Raw genomic sequence first — 22,052 nt, 5'->3', positions numbered from 1 at the left:
ATGAGGAGGAGAGAAAAGGGAAAAGAGGGAGAGAAATCAAGATGGCCGGGCAAAGGACCATATATATAGGGAAGCTGGTGGTGAAGGGTCGCTTTCTCACGACAGGGAATGGTTCGAAGATTCCGGGGACGTATCTAAAATTGAATGCAGCGCCCAGCAGGGAATGTTTCAGAAGATCTGGGGAGAAAGTTAGAAATTGAATAATACTGGATTAAGGGTGATCTGTCGCGCGAGGCGTTTCAGTTAATATTGATCCGTAACTTTCCAAATTTAATATAATGGTACAACCTTGGGGTAACCACTCATTCACGTCGCCTACCCAAGAAACGACCGAGAAAAAAGGCTAAAAAAGCATACTTCGTAGTTGCCACCATAAAACCAATTTCGATCGATAACCCTTAGGAATCTCAGCTGAATTTCTTCTGCGGCTCACTTTCATCTCTCTTGTCGACAGTGTGTCCCTCGCCGATAGCCTGAATATTGTACACATCCAGAGAACCTAATGATAGCCGAAGAAATGCATGCTTGTTTCGCCAACTTATTTGGCTTGCCGCGAATCCCTCGGAGTATGCCGGTGGAGGGGGAGGATCTGTAATTTTGGTGATTAAATATGCTGTTGACGCTTCTGCAATACCATAAACTAGAACTCCAAGGAGAGGTACTGTAAGCATAGTGTAGAAACCAATCGCAAATCCAAAAAGAACACCGGCTCGGTCACGAAACCAGAGCCTTTTTTGTTCTTTCGTGTATTTGATGCGAGAGAAATATGGTTCAAGCTGTCAATGTTGTCAATAAACTTCTCCAGAATAAGATGAAATAAATTGCAATTTTTAACCAAGAATAGCACGAGATGAACAAAACAATAGCGGCATCTTCTTACCAGTTCTCGCATAAGACTACGCGACGAAAAATAACTTTGTAGAAACATCACAACAATCCTTTTTGGGACAACAAGCCCAGAGCCAAATATGACAACGGCTGGTATAGGTCCGACCCCTTTATTAAAGGCGTAAAAACTGGCAGCTGGGATCACAAATATTCCGACAACTGGGAGCAGCGAGAGCAAATAGACAGCGAGGGAGGTGGCAGTTCTCCGGCCATACCGGATCACAAAGGTCTTTAGAGACGAGGCCAAAGTTGAAGTGGTGGCGCCATCCCTCCTGACTGAATACATCCTGAGATGGGGATAATACAGGGCTCGCAAACCCTCGGGATGATCTGATTTGTGTTTTTCGATATAGGTCGAATCAACCCATCGGAGAGATTCCATAAACCTTCAGCAGCAGTAAGCAGTGAGACACTGAGTCGCCACATCAATTAGGTACGGCGGTGGTTTGGAATACATACATATCGTCTAATGTAGGAGTAATATAGCGCATCAAGGTCATCAACAAGAATGGCACTTGTAGGACGTATGTTGATATAAAGTCAAGATGGCTAATGATTGTATCGTCCCATGTTGCCGCGTCCAAGTTGACAACCCAGGAGAGAAGCCATATTACGAACTTAACTCCAACAACCTGCAAAAGAGAGTGTTAAAATAACCATCAATACGACGTATGATCTATTCCATACATACTGGAATAGAAATTATGAGTCGAATTGCAATCCCGGCACAAACCGCGAGGGCTGCTTGCCTGTAATGTTGCGACTTGAAGAGGGACGGGTTCTGCAGAGCTCTATGGGCTAATTGGGCAACAAACAAGCAAATAACAAAGACGATTAGCAGGATGGATCTTGAGGTTCCTGCACATAAATTTATCTCGCGAGTAGAATCGGTGTAGATATGCAATGCACCTGAAATCTGTGCATCGACTGGCCATCAACGGGAACACTCACCTCCTACTAGTGTAAGCTGGGCTCCGCGAATAATGGCATTTGGTTCGAAATTAGACATTGCTGATGTCCTGAGTGGCAATATCTAGGTCATATAGCCAGCCAATAATCGATGGAAAGCTGAACACCGCTGAAAAGAGTATCTTCGCTTTCCGGATATATGGTTATCTTTGATCCACGCTCAACCGCATCCACGGATGGAAGTTGATGTCACGCAGAATTCCCCTTAGCTAAGCTCTTAGCTAAGGTTAAGCGCCAGCCGAGCCCCATCGTCCCGTATCCCAGCTCCGATCTCCAGACCCTCACTCAACCCCTCGTTCCCACCAGGTACCAGGTTTCATCATCTGTTCTGATACGGCCTTCGTCCATCGATTTAACGGCTAGGTCATCATTCGTTTAGTTACTGCCCTGTTTTTATATACCTACGCATTCCATTCTCGTTGCTCCCTACTCGTTGCGTCCCTTCCATGTCGAGCTTCTTTGGCGTCCCCCGCCGCTGCGGATACTTAATCTAATGGATCCTGGCGAACCTCTTCAGCGTTCCAAGACCTCGCCCGCGAGGTTACGCCATAGCCTGGGTTCTGTCGATGGCCCAAGCCCGGGTTCCAATGAAGTGTTATTCCACCACCATTCTGCCAAAATCGTGAAATTCGAACTCCCCAATTCCACCCACATCGCTCCTCCCAGCGATATTTCCTCAGACCTTGACTATGTAGTTGATGCTGTCGAGACCTTGCCGTGGCGCCTGTCAACTGAGAGGACAGTGGCTGTGGGTTACTTGAAAATCGAACAAGTTCCCGGCTCAACCATGTTCCTCAAGTCTGGCGACGTAGTGCGGGCTCTCATGAAGAATTGCCAGTGTTGGTGTGTGGATGGGAATTCAACTTTTGTCATAAGAATACAGCGCCTCACCTATTATCGCATTGAACTACCATTCAAAACAGAGCAAGATAAGGAGCAGGTGGAAACATTGAAGCAGGTTCTTCGCTCAATTATTCGATATGAAGTCACACCCTGTCCCTTCAAGCGAGGATTCTCTGTCGAGTTGCCCGAAGAGGCGAGAACCCCACGGAAGAAGAAAGCTTGGCGACCGAAACTGGACCCAAGCGTCGAAGTTGGGAAATTGAGTTTTGGAGAGGCCGGCTCAGATGGTGTAGGATGTGGGAGAAGTCATGCGGACTCAGAAGATGGAGCGGCCACAGACGGGAGCGAAAACACCCCCAAAGCACGCCGTGCACCCACATTCAATTACGAAGGGTCGCCCTCCGTACCTACCCCAGCTAGAGCAGTCAGAAATGTCACGGAACCTACTTATACCTTTGGTTCCATCATGGCCAGGTTCCAAGCTCTTCCGGACAGCGAAAGCGAAACGGATGGGGATACGCTGTCATCAAGTATGGACTCTTTCCACTCTTTCAAGTCGGCTCGTTCTGGGCTTCCGTCACCTCCATACTCTGAGCCCCCGTCGCCCCTCGACTCTCGCCCTCTTGGCAATGTAGAGCAGCTACAGATCCCTCCCAAACCGATCCATACCCGTGAAATTTCCGGGGCTACCGTTGTGGCCGAGCCCGCTGGGCTAGAGGAGGCTGTCGCATCTTGGAAAGAGAATGGATCCTTAGAGACAGACCGCGTATCAAGTCCACCGGGTCCCATGAATGGAATAACTACATCTACGCTTACCACAAGTCCCGGCACAGCCATACGCCAACGCTGTCTTCAAGGACCAAAGAGGCACGAGCTTACTCCAACGCAGTCCTCAACAAGTTGGAGCCCTGAAGGTGGATCACCAGTCATCTTGACGACCGCATCAATCCTTCGGAAAACCTGCTCCTTCATCGTAGGTACTCCGATCCAAGTTTTAGCTATAATCCTTCACATCGCGGCTCGTCTCGCCCATGGAGGCGAATCTCGTGCCACCAATACCGACGAATCAGACAATCATTACGATGGCTCTGACTCTGACGATGGCATTTGGAGTGAGGATGACTTCGGTATCCCACTGTCAACAGCTGCTTCAGTAAAGGCAGCCGATCCCAGCATCGACAACGGCCATTTTGAACTTTGGGAGGAAGAGTTGGACTGAGTAATAGTATTTATTGACTATGCCATCATTGAGGATGGTCTAGAGCAGTCCTCTTCTCGGTGTGTACCTTTATTGAAACAATCTATTAATGTATTTTAATATGCGGATGGCTATTGCTTGACCTGTTGAACTTTTCGTTTTAGTCTTTGTGTTGATCTGGCGAACTTGAATCCTTGCGATTATGGATGGACGGTTACTATTTGGCGGGTAGGTATGCACGGTTTGGGTTATTGCCGAGTGGTTTTCTAGGAGTTCTGATGATCCTCTGCAAACTCGATCGACAATCGATTTACGGCCATTGATCAAGACCTGCACGGCTCCACTACATTTTATATGCATCAGCGCTCACTTCCGTTGTCCTTGTCTCCTATCCTTTATCCTCTATGGCTTTATTTGATATCACTGGCGCTATTATCGGCGATCTGTCTGCTATGTATGCACTTTTATATGTTCTATTATGATACGGCGTTTCTTATAGTTGCTTAGCGTTTGTCTGCAATATCCTCCAATTTCACACCATTTAAATTTCACAATGTCGTGGCTACATCGAATGCATCTCCAGGCCTCAAGTCACATTTCAAATCAAAGAGGAAAATTCTCTATCCAGATCTCCCACCCATACGTAAATCTCCACATTCACTGAAATATCAAGTCGAACGCTCAGCACAGTTCTAATGCAAAACAAAATGGAAATTAAAAAAAAAAAAAAAAAAAAAAAAAAACAATCATAACCCTTCAAAGGAAACACCTATGGCGCCTAACAACCAGATGCAGAGCTCGCATATCTCATCTCTATTGCACAACAACCCTCTCCCCTTCCCCTCCGGAGCGATAATAAAGCAAGCCCCTTCCTGGCTACGCCTTTCCCTTCCCACCCTTTCCCTTCGCCTTCTTCTTCCCACTCCGATCCCTCTTCTTCATCCCCACCATCCCTAGCTTGCAGATCTCGGCATATTTCACAAAGAACCCCTCAATATCATCCGGCTGAATGATCGTCGACACCTTCGACTTGGCCCCTTTGTGTCGTCCGTTTGTGGCGCGGACGAGGACGGGCATGGGTGCGGGTACTGGTGATGTCGACGGTAGGGCTGCTGTGGTATCTTCTGACTGTGTAGGGGAGGGGGAGGCGGTAGCGGTGGTTGTGCTGATAGGTAGCCGCTTTTGTGTGAGGAATATGGAGCCGCGCGCTTTTGTGGATTGGGCTGTTAGGAGTGCTTTTAGGGCGGCGAAGAACTGTAGTTCGGTTTTGGGATTATCAATTCCTCCTTCATGAAGTTATGTAGATAGGATTAAATATATATACTCACCTCATCATTGGAGAGATGGGGACCGGACATTTTGGGCGGAGTGTGTGGGGTTGTTGATTTCGCACTTGCACTCGGGTTGTATATTTTCGATTGATTGCAGATATCCTTTTCTTTCCGTCTCGGGGCTATACGCTAGCTTATATATCAAATGAGCTGCGTTCGCATCGAGAATATCGTGAGCGTCATTGTCATTAGGTACTAGTAATCACCGAGTCTGAAATAATCTTATTCATTGTCGTGGGGTTGTAGAAGCTCCGCACACCGCTTTCCAACTTGCGCGGCAGAAAAAAGTTCCTCAGAATGCCATCTGACGCAGGACCCATTCAGTCGGTCAATCTTACCGCTCCGCGACCATGCCGCGCCCCCTCTACAATACGACGCAGCTCCCGAAGCAGCTCCGGGAGGAGCTGGGCATTTCAGATCCGACTAATGGTCGTAGAGGAGCTCGCCGACACAATGCTCCTCTTTCCCGCAAGGAACAGCGGAAAGCGGCTCGGACGAACAACAAACGCACACTGTCTGTGCAACAAGGGAAGTGGTCTCAGGGGGGTGTGAGGGATGATAAGGGGAACATGCGAAGCACTCCGTCCGTGACTGGAAGGGTTAACGGGAAACTAAAGCAGACTGCGAAGTTAAATGCGGCGAAGGCGCCTAATTCGATCTTGAAGGGGCAGAGAAAGATCATTGACGAGTCTGAGGTTGAGTCGGACGAAGGGGCTGATGGAGACGAAGAAGGGGGCTTTTCGGATTTGCTTGATGAAAACGAAGGTGATGAACAGGAGGATGATAACTCGGAAGAAAGTGACGAGAACGGAAGGAGGAATTCTGCAGGGCGGACTAGGATATCTAGAGCAGTGGAGGCAAAATTGGCGGAGGACGATGCAGAGATCTCTACTCTAGAGAAAAAATTGGGCATCAAAGGGAAGAAAGGGAAGTTGCCACAATCATTTTATGATGAAGGGTTAGCAGATTTATTCGGTGATCCGAGCGGGAGTGACTCGGAGGATGAATCACGGAAGCGGAAGAGGGAAGGGGATGAATGGCTGCAGCGGAAGAGATTGAAGGCGCAGGCTGCAGCGCGAGAAGTTCGTAAGGGAATGGATACGGCTAGTGATAGCGGAAGCGAGGAGGTTTCCGAATCTGAGGGCAGTGACTGGAGTGGTGGGAGTAGCGAGGGAGGTAATCTGGGGAATGAATTTGAAGGGTTTGAAGACGAGGATCCAGAGAATTCACCTCCCAAGCCCAAAAGACGGGAAAATCCATACGTCGCACCAGTTGTGGCCGTGGATACAGTTGCACGCAAATACATACCCCCATCCCTCCGAGCCCCGGCGGCCAGTGAAGCAGAGTCCCTAGCCCGTCTACGACGACAGGCCCAGGGCCATCTTAACAAACTTTCCGAAGCAAACCTCGTCTCAATTCTTCGAGACGTCGAGAAACTCTATCAGGACTATCCACGGCACAGTGTCACCTCGACGTTAATCGACCTGTTGATGGACATGATTTACAACCCAAGCGTTCTGCAGGACACATTCATCATCCTACATGCTGGCTTCATAGCAGCTATGTATAAGGTGTTGGGCATGGACTTTGGGGCAGAGTTTGTAGAACGAATCGTCAAAAGATTTGATGACGATTACCAGAGAAAGGACGGTGGACTCGGTAAACAGCCGATTAATGCCATATCTCTACTGTCGCATCTTTATAACTTCCATGTTCTCGGATGTAGCTTGATTTTCGACTACATCCGCCTTTTCCTGGAGGAAATCAATGAAATGAATACAGAGCTACTTTTGAAAATTATCAGAAGTAATAATACCTAGTACCCTCTTCCGGACGTCTAGGTTCCATCTGCTAATTTATTCATCTCAGATTCCGGGCCCCAACTGCGACAAGACGACCCGTCCTCGCTAAAAGACATAATTCTCCTCATTCAACCTGCAGTCTCCCAGATCGGTGAGGGCGCGTTATCCGTCCGTACAAAATTCATGATCGAAACTATGACAGACCTTAAAAATAACAGATTAAAAACGGGCGCGACCGCATCCTCCATCTCATCCGAGCACATCACCCGTATGAGGAAAATTCTCGGATCCCTCAACAACTCACGCACCCTCCGCGCCAGTGAGCCCCTACGCATCGGCCGCGCAGATATCCACAATTCCTCCAGAAAGGGGAAGTGGTGGCTAGTGGGCGCAAGTTGGAAAAACGATGACCCCACGACCAAATCTGCCTCGGCAGTTCTGGATGCCACGGCAGCTCTTTCGAACACGCTAGCCGACGATATCGGCGGTGACGAGGTCGATCTCGCGCAATTAGCCCGAGCTCATCGGATGAATACCGATGTTCGCCGATCCATATTTGTCGCGATTATGTCGGCGGCTGACTGCCGAGATGCGCATATCCGCCTGGCGAAACTGCGATTAAAACGGAACCAGGAGGGGGAGATCCCTCGTGTTGTCTTGCACTGTGCTATGGAAGAAGAAGCACATAACCCGTATTACACACTCCTAGCGCGGAAGCTCTGCGGGGAGCGGAGAATGAAAATGGCGTTCATGTTCTCGTTATGGGATGTGTTTAAGCGGATGGGCGAGAAGGGTGACCTGGAAGAGGGCTCAGACGCCGACGTTGACGGTGATAGCGATAATACAGTGACCAGCAAAGCCATTGTGAATTTGGCGAAAATGTTTGGCAGCATGGTTGCGGACGGTGCGCTTACCCTGGGCATCCTCAAGGTCTTGGAATTTGCGTACTTGCAGCCGAAGACGAAGACGTTTGTTGAGTTGCTGCTTGTTACTGTCATGGTGCAGACGCAACAGAAAAGACTGAAGAAGATGAAGCAGAATGAAAAAGCACCATCTGTGGCTGACGACGGAGCGGATGAGACAGAGCTTGACGAAAAGGCGCTTGCGGATGTGTTTCTGCGAACTCGGGAGACTCCGCAGATTGTCCCGCGCCTAATTTACTTTATTCGCAAGGTGGTTGTGAAGACAGATATTGTGGTATCAAAAAGGGAGAAGAGGATCGTTAAATGGGGGAGTAAGGTTGCTTTGGATACGTTGAAGGTCGTATCTCGGGCTGTTGATAATTCTTGATACCCTTCTGCTTTCTCTCCGATGTATATGCAAAGCATATTCGCGATATAAAATGAATGCTAATCGCCAAGATATTACAACCGGCGATAATAGGAACATTCCGTGATATCTCCATTCTCTCGCATTCTATGCATCAATGCCCAGCTTTGGAAATATGTCCGTTAAGGCCTGTATTTGTTTTACTGATGCTAACGACCCAGGGCGATAGGTGGACAAAGCAGGCCCATCTCCATCTCTAGGAAGGAGAAAGCTGTCCCAGCCAGCATTAATAGCCCCTTCGTAATCCTTTTCATAATGGTCCCCAATATGTATGCAGGTCCAATCTGTATCCTTCAATAGCAAAGATCCATCCCCCTCAAGGCATTTCTTTGCCCTCTCCTTGGCGAAATCGAAAATCTTTCGATGAGGTTTCTCTTCTCCTGCCTCATAGCTAGTAACGATAAAATCTATATCAGCCGGTGTGTTTCCATCCGAACCAGTCCCATCACTGGTAGTAACACCGCTAGAAGTGTTAGTAGCGATCCACCCCAGCGGCCCAACACGTACCCCCAAGCTTGACAAGATATTGGCATTCCTATCGTCAGAGTTCGAAATAACACCTACAATCACCCTCTCAAATCCCCGAGAACCATCACTGGATCCATACAACCGTCTCCCCACTCTCCACCGCCTCATCCGGGTCATAAACGCTTCTACATCTGGATACAGCAAATATCCTTCCCGGCTCTCGAACCGTTTCAGCAACCTCTGGACGAGTTCCTCTGGGACCTCAATTTCAACACCAGCCTCCGTCCCACCCACGGCCTTGCCCTTACTAGCTAGCGCGTCGTCCTCCCTCGCAACCGTTTTAAAACATTCCCGTATCACATTACCCCACCACTCCCTTGGTCCACCGAAACCGGCAACATTGCGGCCAAAATTTGGTCTCGTGGCACTCTCGTGCTTATACACAGCGCGGAAGGCGGTTGAGATTTTCGCTGCGAGGTCGACAGTGGGGATATTGTTTCTGCAGAGATGTGGGGGGAAATCGAGGGATTGCGCGACTTGGGCGTATTGGATATGCACCGGAAGGCGCGGATGAAAAAGGGTGTGGAAGGCGTCAAGGGTGAGGAGGAGGATGCGCGGAGGCATTTGTTGGAGTTACAGAAATGGGACGGAAAGCAGCTGTGGGGAATTGGGGAATTGGAGACGATCTGTTCTAGATATTGTTGTGGTTATAATATACGCAGGGAGTGGATTTGGTGCCGAGATGACCTATGCCACTTCCAGCGTAGTGCACAACCTTGTTTCGACGACCGCAGTTCCTATCAACATATCACAATGTATATCCATATATATATCTCTATATCTGTTTTGAAATTACCAGTCAGTTACGAACCCGGGGGCTGTTCGGGGAGACGGAGACCAACTCAGTGGAGCATCAGAACAGTATACAACGGCAGCTATATGCTGAAATAAGCCGACTTGGCAGTTACTCCTAATATTCCCCAGTAATGTTGGCCCCCTGAGAGAATAAAGACAGCACAGCGCACGGAAGCTTAGAGCAAATGTGAGCGTGGTTTCCCATATACGGGCCAGGTGAATTCCCACATAAAACCATGTGGATGCTAGGCGAACAAACAACGACCCTAGGAGATAGGTCAGACCGCAGCATGACCATTGTGTGCTGAATCCTTAAGACTCGTATACGAGATGGCTCCAGCTAAAGTACGTGCCCCTGGAAAGCATATTCGTTTCCAGAAACTCCCACAGAATTGTGGCACCGTGTTGACGTGATGTAGACTCCAGAAAGGCGAAGTCACATTATAAGTAGAGCCTCTCCCGCTGCAGGGATTGGATCAGTTTCGCGAACTCCGCGTTTTATCTTTGGGTCAACTGCTCCCTCGAGCGCTGCATCTCAGTTTGCAGCAACGCCGCGTTTTCACTTTACTGAAAGGGGCGGACATGTTTCCGACGTCGAGACCGACATTGGCGATGCTGTACCTCCATCCTCTGCCCTTGCAGACGTTGGCATGCAGACAGGAGACTCGCCATGTATGTATTCGAGGGAGGATGAAATACAAGATTCCAATAGCGATGAGGAGGAAATTCTATTCCATGATGACTCTAGTTCTTCCCCATTAGGGGGATACACAGAAACTCAGAACGACGAAGGGGGGTTTGATGTTGATGCCGAAATCGATTCCACTTTTCCCCCAACACCTGAAGGACGCAAGGCAAAACGTCGGAGAGTATCATCTCCTACTCTTGACAACCCTAACGCGGATACAATCTCTTCATGCCCGTCTCATCCATCTACGTCTCCGTCATCGCCCCAACCTCACTCACCCGTCTCCTCAATCGCATCACCGAATACTCCATTCCGTCAAGTCATATCCCATGAGTCAGTTACCCCACTGCTTCCATCAAGCATAGCCTATGGCGAGAGGCCTTCATCGCCTACTGAACAGCCCTATTTCCGTTTACATCATCATCAGCCTTCCTCATTTTCCATATCTACTCATATCACCTCTTCATTCCAGATGACGCCAACTAGTGCGCCAACCCCTTCACAACGACGACAACCGCACTTTATCCTCCCTTTGACCCATCCCAACCCCCCCGAGAATCTCCAAAATACCCAAAGCTTGGATAAAAGATCCTTTACCCCTGGTCGTCCTAGGCGCTCCATCTCCACCACCCAAAACTGTGTACCGGGCGGCATAGCCGCCTCTGTCCGCGGCTGGCTGCTCGAAGCAGAAGCAGCAAAACATGCATCCCAATTCCACAGCACACAGACGAGCAGCACCCAGGGACCCAGGGAGATGAAAATGCTCCCCCCAGCACGACCAGCTAATTACTACCTAGTAGCTGAAGTGGTTGATATCCGCCGTCAGGCGTCCTCCGACGTGTATACTTCTGGCCATCCTGCTCCTGTGACGTTAATCATATCTAATCCCATAAGCAATGCTTCCACAGCTAGCGCGAGTGGCACCGTCAGTACAAGCGCCCATCGCACAGTGCCATCCGCAATTCGACAAGAGCCTCCATCGCGCAAAATCCTAGTATTTGGGGACCCCATCTCCACCCCATCACGCACGCAGAATCGCAGTATTTCTGGCACTCCAGGGCAGCATCCACACCGGAGTGCGTCATCATCTCAGCCGACTCATACCGTGTCAAAGGGGGACAGAATAGGAATCCGTCGCGGGCTCGTTTGGGAGATGGAAATTGAAGAATTTGGAAGTAACAGGCCAATGAGAGAGGGTAGGGAAGGGGTGGATTGTTTCGCACATGTTGCTGGGAGTACCGATGAAACTCGGGGACAGGATGTCAGGGTGGAGAAGTGGGTGGTTGGTGTTGAGTGGGATATATTGTGACCCCCCAGCTATGCGAGACCAAGTGCAATTATGCTGTTATGACTTATCAGGGGTAAATTTTACCCTAGCCACGAGAGCATGCCATTCCTCAAGTGTAATCTTTATTACCAACAGAGGAAGAAAAGGCTACAATGGATAGATATGAGACCGAGTTATATTGAAATTCCATTCATTCATCCATTCATGCCACTAGCAAAATACTATTCCGTACAACCAGTCCCTTAAATTGAATACACAAAAAGGTAAGCGAAGTAACTAAGCAGGATACCCTTAAATCCAACAAGAACTTCACTCCCAACCCCCACCCCCTAGCAATCCCCTCAAAACACCTCCGGCCGGCCTCCCTCCGTTTCCCACTCCCTTCCCACTCTGGCTGTCCATTTTCTCCCCCCTCCTGAGCTCCCACTCTCTCTGCCTCTCCCTCGCCGCTGCATAGTAGTTCACAGACCCCTTCTTCCCATTACCACCGTGCAACTGAACTCCCGCTCGTGACTCCGTCACCGACACCGCCAAACCCGCGCCATACGTCACCGACGAGCTCGCCGCGGAAGAGGATGAAGATGACGAAGATGACGAAGATGTTGTTGCGCGCCGGATCAGGGGTGGTGGACGCTTGAAGAATGGCGCGCTGTCGTTGGCGAAGAAGGCCTGACGGGTGCCTGAAGTCGTGGTTATTGTTGTGGGGGTTGAGGTGTTGGAAGTGCGGGCGGCATTGGAGGATGCTTGTCTGCGGAGTGAGAGGCGGTCGACGACTTTGCCGCGCTGGCGGCGGCGGGGGTGGATGTGGTTAGTGTTGGAGCCCGTGTCACTGGTGGTTGATTGGATAGGATTGTCGTTGCTGTCGCTATTGTCAGCGGGGAAGGGGTGGGTTTCCAGGTTATTTTCTTCCTGCTGTTCGTCGGCGATTTCACCGTGTCGTGAATAGGCCTCGCCATCCATCTGCTCATCGGAGAGTAGTATATCCTCATCGGGTGGTTCTGAGGCATTAGAATCGACCCCATCAAGGAGGAAAGATACCGACTCGCGGATCTCAGCGAGCGTCAAGGGCTTGTTCCTGATCGCGCTCTCCGCTGTACGACGCATGTGCGACGGCGCACGATTCAGCATATCGGGACCCGACTGGTCAAGTGGGCGCTTGCGCTTGTTGTTGGCTATGGAAACATCGTCCTGCTCGGCAGAATGATCGTTCACTCCTGCGTGGTTTTGATGGCGGCCGATAGTATTGTCCTGTGACGTGTCCTGCGAACTGCTCACATCTCCGCCTTCCATGAAATCCATCATCTGCACATCACTGTCCACATCCCTATCTTCGATAGTGCGCAAGAAAGCAGATTTTTTCGGATCCACTGCGATCTGCCCTATCTTTTCATCAGCCAGGAGAGCCTTGCGCATCTTGGCGAATTCCCTTCTCTTTGCACGACGGCGTGCTGCGAGACGCTCATCATCGGAATCGGAAAGATCCAAGTCGTCACCACCTGCTCCGCGCCTGCGCCGAAGTGCACCAGTAGTTATATCCCTCATCAGTTTATTGACTTGCTGCTCGTCTTGCTGTCTTGAATGAGTTCTGTAAATTTGATCCGGTTAGTCTAATCTCCAAGGCAGTATCCATTGTCAATACATAACGGGCAAAACGTACGCATTAAGTGCCGCCAACTCCTTCTCGTCAACCACCTCTCCACTATCATCATTAATCATACCAAGATCGATATCGTCCTCCTCATCAGCACTTTCATCACTCGCCCCTCCCAACCCCGCATATTCATCCTCAGACTCCTCAGCCACCTCATCAACAACATCGCGCGCCCTACTTTTCGACTTGTCAAAGAGAATCTGGGCAGCATTCTGCTTCTTCTTGATCACAGCCTTGCGCATAACATCAAAGGCGTCAGATTTGACTAGGAGCCCTTCATCATCATCGCTGTTCTCATCAACGTCAGAAAGATCGGCCACAGGTCCACGGCGCAGGAGCCTTCGACCAGCCCGTCGGGCAATAGGAGATCCATCATCAGCAACTGGCACCGTATCAATGGTGGATGCTGGCACCAGTGCGTGCGCATCAGTAAATCTCTTCCCTTGGTCAAAAGGGGAATATACAAAGCCAGCATCTTGCGTAGGTTCAGGCGCCTGAGAGTACGATGTGATCGTCCTAGCAGCAGGGGACTCTGACACCCGGTCCTCGCCATCGGCTCGTGGATAACTCGCAAACAAATCGAGCGGGACGGAATCCTGCCCTTGGCTGTCACGAACAATTTCCTGTGAGTCTCGCTCTAGCAAAAGTTGATCAACGGGGCACTCAGTATCTGGCATTCTGCGAAGCGCGGCGAGAGAGTCCTCTTCGATATCCTGGCTATCCGCAAAAGTAGCACCGAATGCTTGCGTTAGGTTCATTAATGGTGTCCGTAAGGCTCCAAGGTCGGGGATGAGAGGCTGGGAGGATAGTCGGGCTGGTGTTTCTTGTGGGTTGGGAATGGCATCTACGTCTCCATTTTCATCATCATCATCGTCATCATCGTCGCTAAGAACATTCCTTCGGTTTCTCCGTGGGAAATTCCCGCTTCTTCTGTTTATTTGCGTATCGTCGAATTCGCTCCCTTCACTTTCGCCTTCAGAGGCCTCAGCTTCGTCTGCCTCATTACGGATGAACCCGGTACCCTCATCTCTCTCATCAACGGACTTGTCACCTTCTTCTAATGTCTCGGCTTCCTCTTCCTCCTCTACCTCTTCCTCTTCTACCTCTTCCTCCTCATCACTGACCGTAATGTCCTCTCCATCTTCTTCCTCGGACCTAGAAAGGCCCTCCGCCTCGTCCGCTCCCTCATAATCCTCATCTTCACTATCATCCACATCAACGACATCCACATTTTCCCCATTCTTCTTCGCCGCTTTCTTTTCCCTCCTCGCAATCTCCTCTGCCTCCCCCCTAGCTTTCTCCAGCAGGTCCTCAACCTCATCATTAACACGCTGACGTTCCTCCGCACTCTCAATAACAATTCCCTTGGCCCTCAACTGCTCAATCTTCTCCTGCCGTTCTTGTAACGCCTGCAGCCGTGCGCGTCTGAACAGGTCGCTATCCAGTTCACTCCGGGTCATCATGGCTGTATGTCCGTGGCGCGGCGGAGACGTGAGCTGCGCTAGAGCTCTAAGTTTCAGCAATGTGGAGGATGACTGGTTATTACGCGCCGGAAGATTCTCAAACACAGCGATGCGACGGGTTTTAGCAGGAGAAGTGATGATTTCCAAATCAGAATCGGCGTCGTTCTTTTGACTCTCAGCGACCAATTGGCGGGAGAGACGGACACGAACGGGTCGTGTTGTTTTATTGGATACTTCGGGTGCTGGAGCAACGGAGGGCGCTTTCGATTGTCGCCGCTCCAGACGAGAGGGATCAACTTGTGCGTGAGAATCCCGAACGGATGCAGCGAATACTTCTGCCACGGATGGAAGATAAGGGTCGTCATCATCATTCGACACGTTAACTCCACTTCCGTTATCTTTGGCAGCCACATCCAGGGATTTGCCCTCTGAAATCCCCTCTTCCAGCGGCGAAGTGGGAGGTGTGCTGCTATGCCTATGTTGACATTCCTCACGATCCGACGAAGCAGTTGCAGGAGTTGTAGTCGCAGTCGCATTCATCGACGAACTTCTGCTATTAAATTTAGCCAAAAAGCTATCTAGCGTGATCTTCTTCTTCGTCACAGCCTGGTGTGCCAGCTGCATGTTACGACTCATACGTTGAGTCTCGCGATTCATCTCCAGCAATGCCTTCTTACTTGCTTTTCGCACAGAGGGGCGCGAATGTTGCGTTAACTTCCTCCCAGACTCCGAATCATCACCGTCGTCGCTGAGTCGATCAGAGCTTAGTAGCGTTTCTTCTAGCTCGCTCGATCTTTGTAACCTGGCGGCTTTCTTCTCTGCCTCTAGCTGTTCGCGGGCTTCGCGTTCCTTTCGCTTCTTCTCAACGAGAGCCATAAGCCTATTATGGGCTTTTGATCCGATCCCCCCATCCTCATCATCCGTTTCCACGACATCCCGCATATTATCAGAGTCTCTTTTCGCAATGGGAGAATCCTGAGAGACGAACAGGGGCGAAAATGATCGGTTCGAAACTATCGAGGCAGATCTCCGTCCGCGACTCGGACGGGCTCTCCTTGTGCTTGTTTGGACTTCATCGTCCGTCTCCATGGCTCCGCCCGTAATTGCATTAAGTCCGGGCGACCCCTCCGGTACAAAGAGGGGAGAATACGAACGACGCGACTCCATTGCTACAGCAGATATTTTCCTCCTTCCAGGTGCGCGAACATCTTGATCCTCCTCCTCCTCCTCCTCATCCTCAGAAACCGGAGGGGGAACACCCTTATCACCCTCAGTAATACCTTCCGGCTCTTGTATCAACCCTATCAAACCCCGCTCATGCGAGCTGTCCCTCTGGGGCACAGCTGCACCCAGCTCCGCCGCTGACGCCTGCATCCTTGCCGCCATCCTTCCCTTGGGCTGCACAGGTAACTCCTCTTCCTCTTCATCCATAGAATCGTCATCATCCTGAGGATGATAAGTAAATGGTGTAAACAATGGCCTTGACACAGGCTTCTCTGTCTTCTTGCTGGCAGCATGATTGTGGCTGCTATTAGTAGGGCGACTTGAGTGGTTAATTTCCAGCCCCTTCTCCCGCTGCCCCCCCAAACCGGGATCAGAATCAGAATCAGAATCATACGCTGCCATAATGGCCCGAATCTTTGCGCCTGGCGTCAATATGGCAGGCGAATTGACGCCGGCATCATCGCTGTCATTTCCACCGTGCGCATCGCGGTCCGGTGTGATTGTGGACCGCGACGGGTCGCGAGTGGGAGTTGTATCCATTTCCATTCTACCAACTCCAATTCCAACTGCTACCGTAACCTATTAGGAGGAGAGACAACGACGTGTAAACAAATTGCGCGACTGGGAGTAGGCTCTGGATTGTCCGACCCGGACTGGCGAACCGGCCTCCGCTGAAACCCGGAATTTAAGGGGAAAAGTATGGCATTCTAAGGCTGAAGAAAATGTAGTGGTCAATGGTATGCGTATTGACGAGTTAACTATATCCGGAGAACGAAAGTCCATGCATCCACATATATCGTCGTTGAGTGGAGGAAGTTGAAATCTTCTCGATCGAGCATCCAACGCGATGACGCGCCGGAAACGCGACGGAAACACGCTAGGGCTGGGTCTTATCTTATCGATAAGGAAGCTTGGCATTCAGCCAGAGGTAGGCTCACGTGATGTCCACTATTCTCGATCAAATGGAGAAGCCTCATTCCAGCAGACGAGCATCAATTAGTCTATCTACGCATAACGGGGGGAAACAGGGATAGAAGGTAACGACAATGGAGTTCCCGAGCATAGAGGAAAAGCCTTCTTGAAGAAAATACAAGAAATACAAATTCGCAAGCAGACACCGCATTGGCCCGTGTCTTCCGAACCATTCGCCCTTTTCCCATTTCATTCCTCACCCTTCCATTTTTATACTTATTTTCCTTCCGGGGTAATATTTTCCAATTGGAATTCCATTCCGCTTTTATCAGTCTCGCATATGGACACTCAGAAGTCCATCTCACGTCCCCTAGTCGCGAAACCAAGCTCAAAAGCAACACACCACAGCAAAGTTTTGAGGCGAAAAGCATGGGTCGCGGAGGAACAAAGCAAAACATCATCGAGTAAAAAAAAACTGCGAAATGGAGATGAGGATTACTAAACCAAAGACATCAGGAGCGAGCCGAAAAAGGCTATCAACAAAGCTTGCAGGGGACGAGAGTAAAGGAAGAAGCGAGCAGAAATACAGAGTAGATAGAAGCATACGTAAATTGAGGCCGAGGAAAGAGGGAAAGTGAAGGATAGGAAAGTAAGAAATTGAAAAGGACCAGGCGCCGTAAAAGAAAGAAGGAAGAAAAGGAAATGAGAATGAGAAAAAGCAGGAAAAGTGGGAAGGGGGATTGGGGGGAGGGAAAAAGAAAGGAAGCATATACCGGCAAAAATCCTATGTATCCGCATGAAAACTATAAACCCGATCGAAGAACAAAAAATACGACGATGATGAAAAAAAAAAAAGAGGATAGGATAAGAAAAAAATGAAAACAACAAGTAAACCTGGAACGCCATGTACTAACGGGCTTCTTTTGTTTAGACATGTGTTTGTCGATGTAAGGAAGGTAGCGTAACAGAGGTGGAAAAACAGAACTTGGCGTACGAGGGACTGTGGCTCCAGGAACCGCCGCACACAAACCAGGTGAGTAGACTACCTGGGCCATGATAGAGCAGCCGTTTAAATCTCGATATCAATTTCAAAATCCAACGCTGCGATGTTTTCATCATCTGTAGGCCGATGGCGGATAACAGGGACGCCCCCTTTGCGCGCTACTTTCGTCGAATCACCCACACCTTTCGTACTAGAAGGAGTCACGCTCCTTCCATTCCGTGTAGGCGTGCTTATTTTATTGCCATTAGGCGTGTTTGCGCCGGTGATGGGAGTAACAGGGCGACTCATATCGCTCCCTCCTCCGTCCTCTGCGCCCTTCGGCAGAAGCCGGTTCCCATGAACGTCATAGTGGGTTCTCGCCTTCGTCTTCACACGCGCGAAACGGTTGGCAACAGCTTCACCACGCGCAACAGCAGCCGCAGCAAGTCGTTCACGCCGCCGCTCCTCAAGCTGCGCACGCCGGACATTTTCGGCATTGAGTTTCTGGTTGCGTCGGTTTAGTTCTTGCAGGCGTTCCTGCTGCGTCTTCTCCGTCGAGCGGGGTTTAACAAGAGTTGTACCGAAGGCTAACTTAGGCCCCGTAAAACGCTGCAGTTCAGCATCACACTGGGCAATGGCGGCTTCATCACCAGTTGCAATCGCTTCTTGACGCCGCTTCTCGAGCTGAATACGTTCAAATATTTTCATCTTGTTATCATTGGTTCCCTGGCGACGAAGTTTTTCTTCCAGCTCCTCCTTTGTGAATTGGTGGTTGATGAGCCGGTTGATATCCGCGACCTTGTTGGCAACCATGGACTTGGTGGCCATCTTGCAGTCTTCCACAGCCATGGTTTGCCGGTAACGGTTGAATTCGGCCTATTTAGATATATATATGGAATTAGGATGCATTTGCATAGTTAAAATATTGTTCAAACAGGATCTATACCTCAGTGATTGGAGAATCCGAACACGCGATGAAAGGGAATTCCTTCTCCGCCTTGCCATGGGCAAGAACGGCATATTGAGTGGTGATGAAACTTCTTCCATTAGGCGCTTCCATGGCATAAGGTTTACCCTCAGTGAATTCTAGTAAAAGAAAGAACCAGGATTAGCATGGAGTGAAAACACATGGACACAGGGGCAGAAAAACGCACTTTTTATCGAGCAGAGTCGGTACTCATTCTGTTGTGATTCCTTATTTACTCCGATAACAACACGAACGTAACAGTTGGAAATAGCACTGTCGAAACCCGGATAGAAGCAAACCTGCGCAAAGTTACTGCGACCAACGCGAGCACGCTGAATATCCCGCAGTTCAGCTGGAGGATCGTCCCGGGGCACAGAGGGCGATCGACGACGCGGTCCCTCATCCCATTCAACATCGCTTTCGCCATTTGCATCCCGGTCCGAGAGCTCTCCGTCAGTCGAGCCGTTAGCTCTATCTTTCTTTCTCGAGCTCGCATCCCTTCGACGCTGCTCGTCTCGTTTACCCTTCTGCTCACGCTGGCGCTTGTACGCTTCGATGGCATCAGAGGTTTCTCCAACCTTGCGACCTCCCAAGGTAGTCTTCTGTCGCGAACTCTTGCGCTGGCTCTCTTCTAGGTCTGTAGCTCCGGCTTTGCGTTTCTTCTTCTCAGCGGCACGAGCCTCCTCTCGTTCACGAGAGGCGAGGAGACGTCGGAGAGCGAGATCTTGGTTATGGCGGTCAACTTGCTGTGCTCTTTCGGATAGGAGTTCCTCGCGTTGTATCTCTGGCAGGGCCATCACCTCGGCCTTGTCCTTGGCGGAATAGAACAGTTTTTCATAAGGAAAAATGGGACCCTGGTCACCAGGAGGCGGGGAAACGTCGTCGGAATCGGATTCAGACATCGAGGCAGACCGTAGAGACGTGCGAGATCGTGAGGAAGAGGATGAGCTAATTGCATTTGCTGAAGTTAGCATCTTTGCTGGGTCTATGATTGTCGGAGAGAGGAACACAATGAGAAGGTAGAGATAGCGATGCAAGACAAGATAGATAATGACCAGTGAATAGGCAGTTCAATATAAGCAAATAATGCATACAGGTCTGCACCATCATCATCCTTATCGCCGGCATCTCTTGTCCTCTTTGTGCGTGCAGAGGACTTCCCACTCCTCCTGCCTGACACCTCACCACTCTCTTCCCCAGAGTCACCTCCGCCTGCTTCGCCGGACGAGCCACGCTTTGGCTGAGCGGCGGCAGCTTCCTCGTCGGAGGAATCATCCCCGTCGGCCAGCGCCAGGATTTCCGCGTCAATATCCGACATATTCGAAGGCAGCTGCGAACTTCAGCTGAAGCGGGATGGGCCAGAGAAGCGGCGATCAGCGCGTGGAAAGAAGTCGTCTCTGGAGATCGCGGTACGGGATTGATTCCTGGGAGACACAGAATACAATGTGTATATGATTGTATAGAGACACGGACAGCTAGAAATAATGTGCCTCTGGACAAAGGGGAGTGTCAATCCCGTCTGCGATGGTGAATGGCAGTTAACCCAGTCACCACCAGCCAAACAGCCGGTGGGGTAGGAAAACGGGGTTGAGAGATTCAAGGGCAATAATACAACGCGTAGATCCGGTTCATGCGGCCAAGGCAAATGGTCGTAGATGTGTGAACCCGGAAACAAGTCCCAGCAGTCAAAATCTTCTCGCGGCGTCGAGTCTCGCTGTCGCTCTTTCATGACGTTTCAACGGCGGATGTAACTGCTGACTAAACGCCTTCTCGATACGGTTAGTGCCACACTTCAAACTGCCTTTCGCAGAGCCTCAACTTCAAGTTTGTATACAGATTACAGAGTATATATAGTACGTGGTGTTAGAGAGGCAATTGGCACTCAGGCAGTGCTTCGCTATATCTACGGTGGCATCCCGTATGTTATGCGCCCACAAACCTGCAATGGACTCTGTTCCTGCGCTCAGGATGTCATTGTCTGTCTGTAGACGATCTGTTCGCACTCCGTATGTCGTCCAGGGCTGGCGAATCCAAATCCAACACCAACACCCACACCAACAAGCCCGCCGCAACATTTACCCGACGCCAGCTACGTCTCGGAATGTGCATTCAAGCACTAGCAATCCCACTCAAACCATAGCAAGCGGCGGCGATGACAACCCGCCCAAAAAGCGAATGGTCCTCACCCAAGCACAGCGGGACTACCTTGACAGCGCTCTCAGAGTAAACCAAGCTGGCGAACTTGCCGCAACCCTCATATATGCTGCTCAGACACCCCTAGTCACCCGCTCCAATCCAAATCTCCGCCCCCTGATGAAACACATGTACGACCAGGAAGCTGGGCATTTCACAACCTTCAACAACCTCGTCGCCAAGCACCGCGTGCGTCCCACAGCAATGTATCCCATCTGGGAAATAGCCGCGACAGCCCTCGGATGGTCGACGGGGAGGATGGGCCGGGAAGCGGCGATGGCATGCACAGAGGCGGTCGAGACGGAAATCGGCACGCATTATAACGACCAGGTGCGGGAGATTTTGGGCTGGTTTGAGGATGCGCGGGAGCGCGGGGAGGAGCCAGATGAGGAGCTGGCAGCGCTGGTGCGGACGCTGAAGCGGATTCGGGATGAAGAGCTGGAGCATTTGGATCATGCCGTGGAAAATGATGCGAAGGAGGCCAGGCCATATGATCCGCTGGTCAATGTTATCCGGTTAGGGTGCAGGGCCGCAATCCAGATCAGCCAGCGGGTATGATATGATATGACGTGCCGGTTTGGATATGTATTCATATCCGTATTCATTGCCATCACGCGTACCCTAGCGGCTTGTGCATTTGTGCTGCTGCTGTCGTATCCACAGAACCCATTACAATTTCCCGAATTCGTGGTTGTTCGCGGAAATTTGTCTTGACCAGCAAATTGCAGGCTATGCATCTGGGTCCAACTTACCTTCCAGCAAGTCTCTACAAATCAAGGTGTAAAGCGTCCTCGCTCACAGGGTCCCCTCTGCTGCTTGCAAATCAACCAGCCTTCGCCGAGCAAATGGAGACGCCCTCAGTTCGACCCTTGTACTTCGTCTTCCTCTCGATCTATTATTTAACATTCTGCACGACACAGCGCTCACATTCTCCTTGCGACATATTTTCTCCTCTCCTATATCACATATCCTAACGGTATCCCTTCGATCCAGTGGCGTAT

General features: G+C 50.3%; 9 protein-coding genes across 9 annotated transcripts; 4 read left to right on the top strand and 5 right to left on the bottom strand.

Moving 5' to 3' along the window:
- Positions 1-107: 107 nt before the first annotated feature.
- On the bottom strand, positions 108-1,897 carry HCBG_08543 (uncharacterized protein; the record flags this gene model as incomplete). Its single annotated transcript, XM_045435592.1, has 5 exons — positions 108-776; positions 881-1,274; positions 1,348-1,520; positions 1,580-1,686; positions 1,840-1,897. 5 exons carry the CDS (start codon positions 1,895-1,897, stop codon positions 408-410), a joined length of 1,101 nt encoding a protein of 366 aa, XP_045283692.1.
- A 274-nt stretch (positions 1,898-2,171) lies between these two features.
- HCBG_08542 (uncharacterized protein) lies at positions 2,172-3,919 on the top strand (the record flags this gene model as incomplete). Its single annotated transcript, XM_045435591.1, has 1 exon — positions 2,172-3,919. The coding sequence occupies one exon, from the start codon at positions 2,351-2,353 to the stop codon at positions 3,917-3,919; it is 1,569 nt and encodes a 522-aa protein (XP_045283691.1).
- Positions 3,920-4,642: 723 nt separating this feature from the next.
- HCBG_08541 (uncharacterized protein) lies at positions 4,643-5,366 on the bottom strand (the record flags this gene model as incomplete). Its single annotated transcript, XM_045435590.1, has 2 exons — positions 4,643-5,152; positions 5,227-5,366. The coding sequence occupies 2 exons, from the start codon at positions 5,254-5,256 to the stop codon at positions 4,775-4,777; spliced, it is 408 nt and encodes a 135-aa protein (XP_045283690.1).
- A 213-nt stretch (positions 5,367-5,579) lies between these two features.
- On the top strand, positions 5,580-8,414 carry HCBG_08540 (uncharacterized protein; the record flags this gene model as incomplete). Its single annotated transcript, XM_045435589.1, has 2 exons — positions 5,580-6,888; positions 7,099-8,414. 2 exons carry the CDS (start codon positions 5,580-5,582, stop codon positions 8,319-8,321), a joined length of 2,532 nt encoding a protein of 843 aa, XP_045283689.1.
- Positions 8,415-8,447: 33 nt separating this feature from the next.
- HCBG_08539 (uncharacterized protein) lies at positions 8,448-9,452 on the bottom strand (the record flags this gene model as incomplete). Its single annotated transcript, XM_045435588.1, has 1 exon — positions 8,448-9,452. One exon carries the CDS (start codon positions 9,450-9,452, stop codon positions 8,448-8,450), a length of 1,005 nt encoding a protein of 334 aa, XP_045283688.1.
- Positions 9,453-10,013: 561 nt separating this feature from the next.
- On the top strand, positions 10,014-11,680 carry HCBG_08538 (uncharacterized protein; the record flags this gene model as incomplete). The annotated part of the gene is made up of 2 exons (XM_045435587.1): positions 10,014-10,028; positions 10,103-11,680. The coding sequence occupies 2 exons, from the start codon at positions 10,014-10,016 to the stop codon at positions 11,678-11,680; spliced, it is 1,593 nt and encodes a 530-aa protein (XP_045283687.1).
- A 288-nt stretch (positions 11,681-11,968) lies between these two features.
- Positions 11,969-16,537, bottom strand: HCBG_08537 (uncharacterized protein; the record flags this gene model as incomplete). Its single annotated transcript, XM_045435586.1, has 2 exons — positions 11,969-13,244; positions 13,317-16,537. 2 exons carry the CDS (start codon positions 16,535-16,537, stop codon positions 11,969-11,971), a joined length of 4,497 nt encoding a protein of 1,498 aa, XP_045283686.1.
- Positions 16,538-17,978: 1,441 nt separating this feature from the next.
- HCBG_08536 (uncharacterized protein) lies at positions 17,979-20,176 on the bottom strand (the record flags this gene model as incomplete). Its single annotated transcript, XM_045435585.1, has 4 exons — positions 17,979-18,767; positions 18,838-18,977; positions 19,046-19,806; positions 19,953-20,176. The coding sequence occupies 4 exons, from the start codon at positions 20,174-20,176 to the stop codon at positions 17,979-17,981; spliced, it is 1,914 nt and encodes a 637-aa protein (XP_045283685.1).
- Positions 20,177-20,802: 626 nt separating this feature from the next.
- HCBG_08535 (uncharacterized protein) lies at positions 20,803-21,609 on the top strand (the record flags this gene model as incomplete). Its single annotated transcript, XM_045435584.1, has 1 exon — positions 20,803-21,609. The coding sequence occupies one exon, from the start codon at positions 20,803-20,805 to the stop codon at positions 21,607-21,609; it is 807 nt and encodes a 268-aa protein (XP_045283684.1).
- Between the last annotated feature and the right edge of the window lie 443 nt (positions 21,610-22,052).

This window comes from Histoplasma capsulatum, assembly GCF_000150115.1.
Source record: "Histoplasma capsulatum G186AR genomic scaffold supercont2.16, whole genome shotgun sequence".
Classification (NCBI taxonomy): domain Eukaryota; kingdom Fungi; phylum Ascomycota; class Eurotiomycetes; order Onygenales; family Ajellomycetaceae; genus Histoplasma; species Histoplasma capsulatum.
The sequence above is the reverse complement of the archived record's forward strand: the minus strand, read 5'-3'. Positions and strand labels throughout refer to the sequence as shown.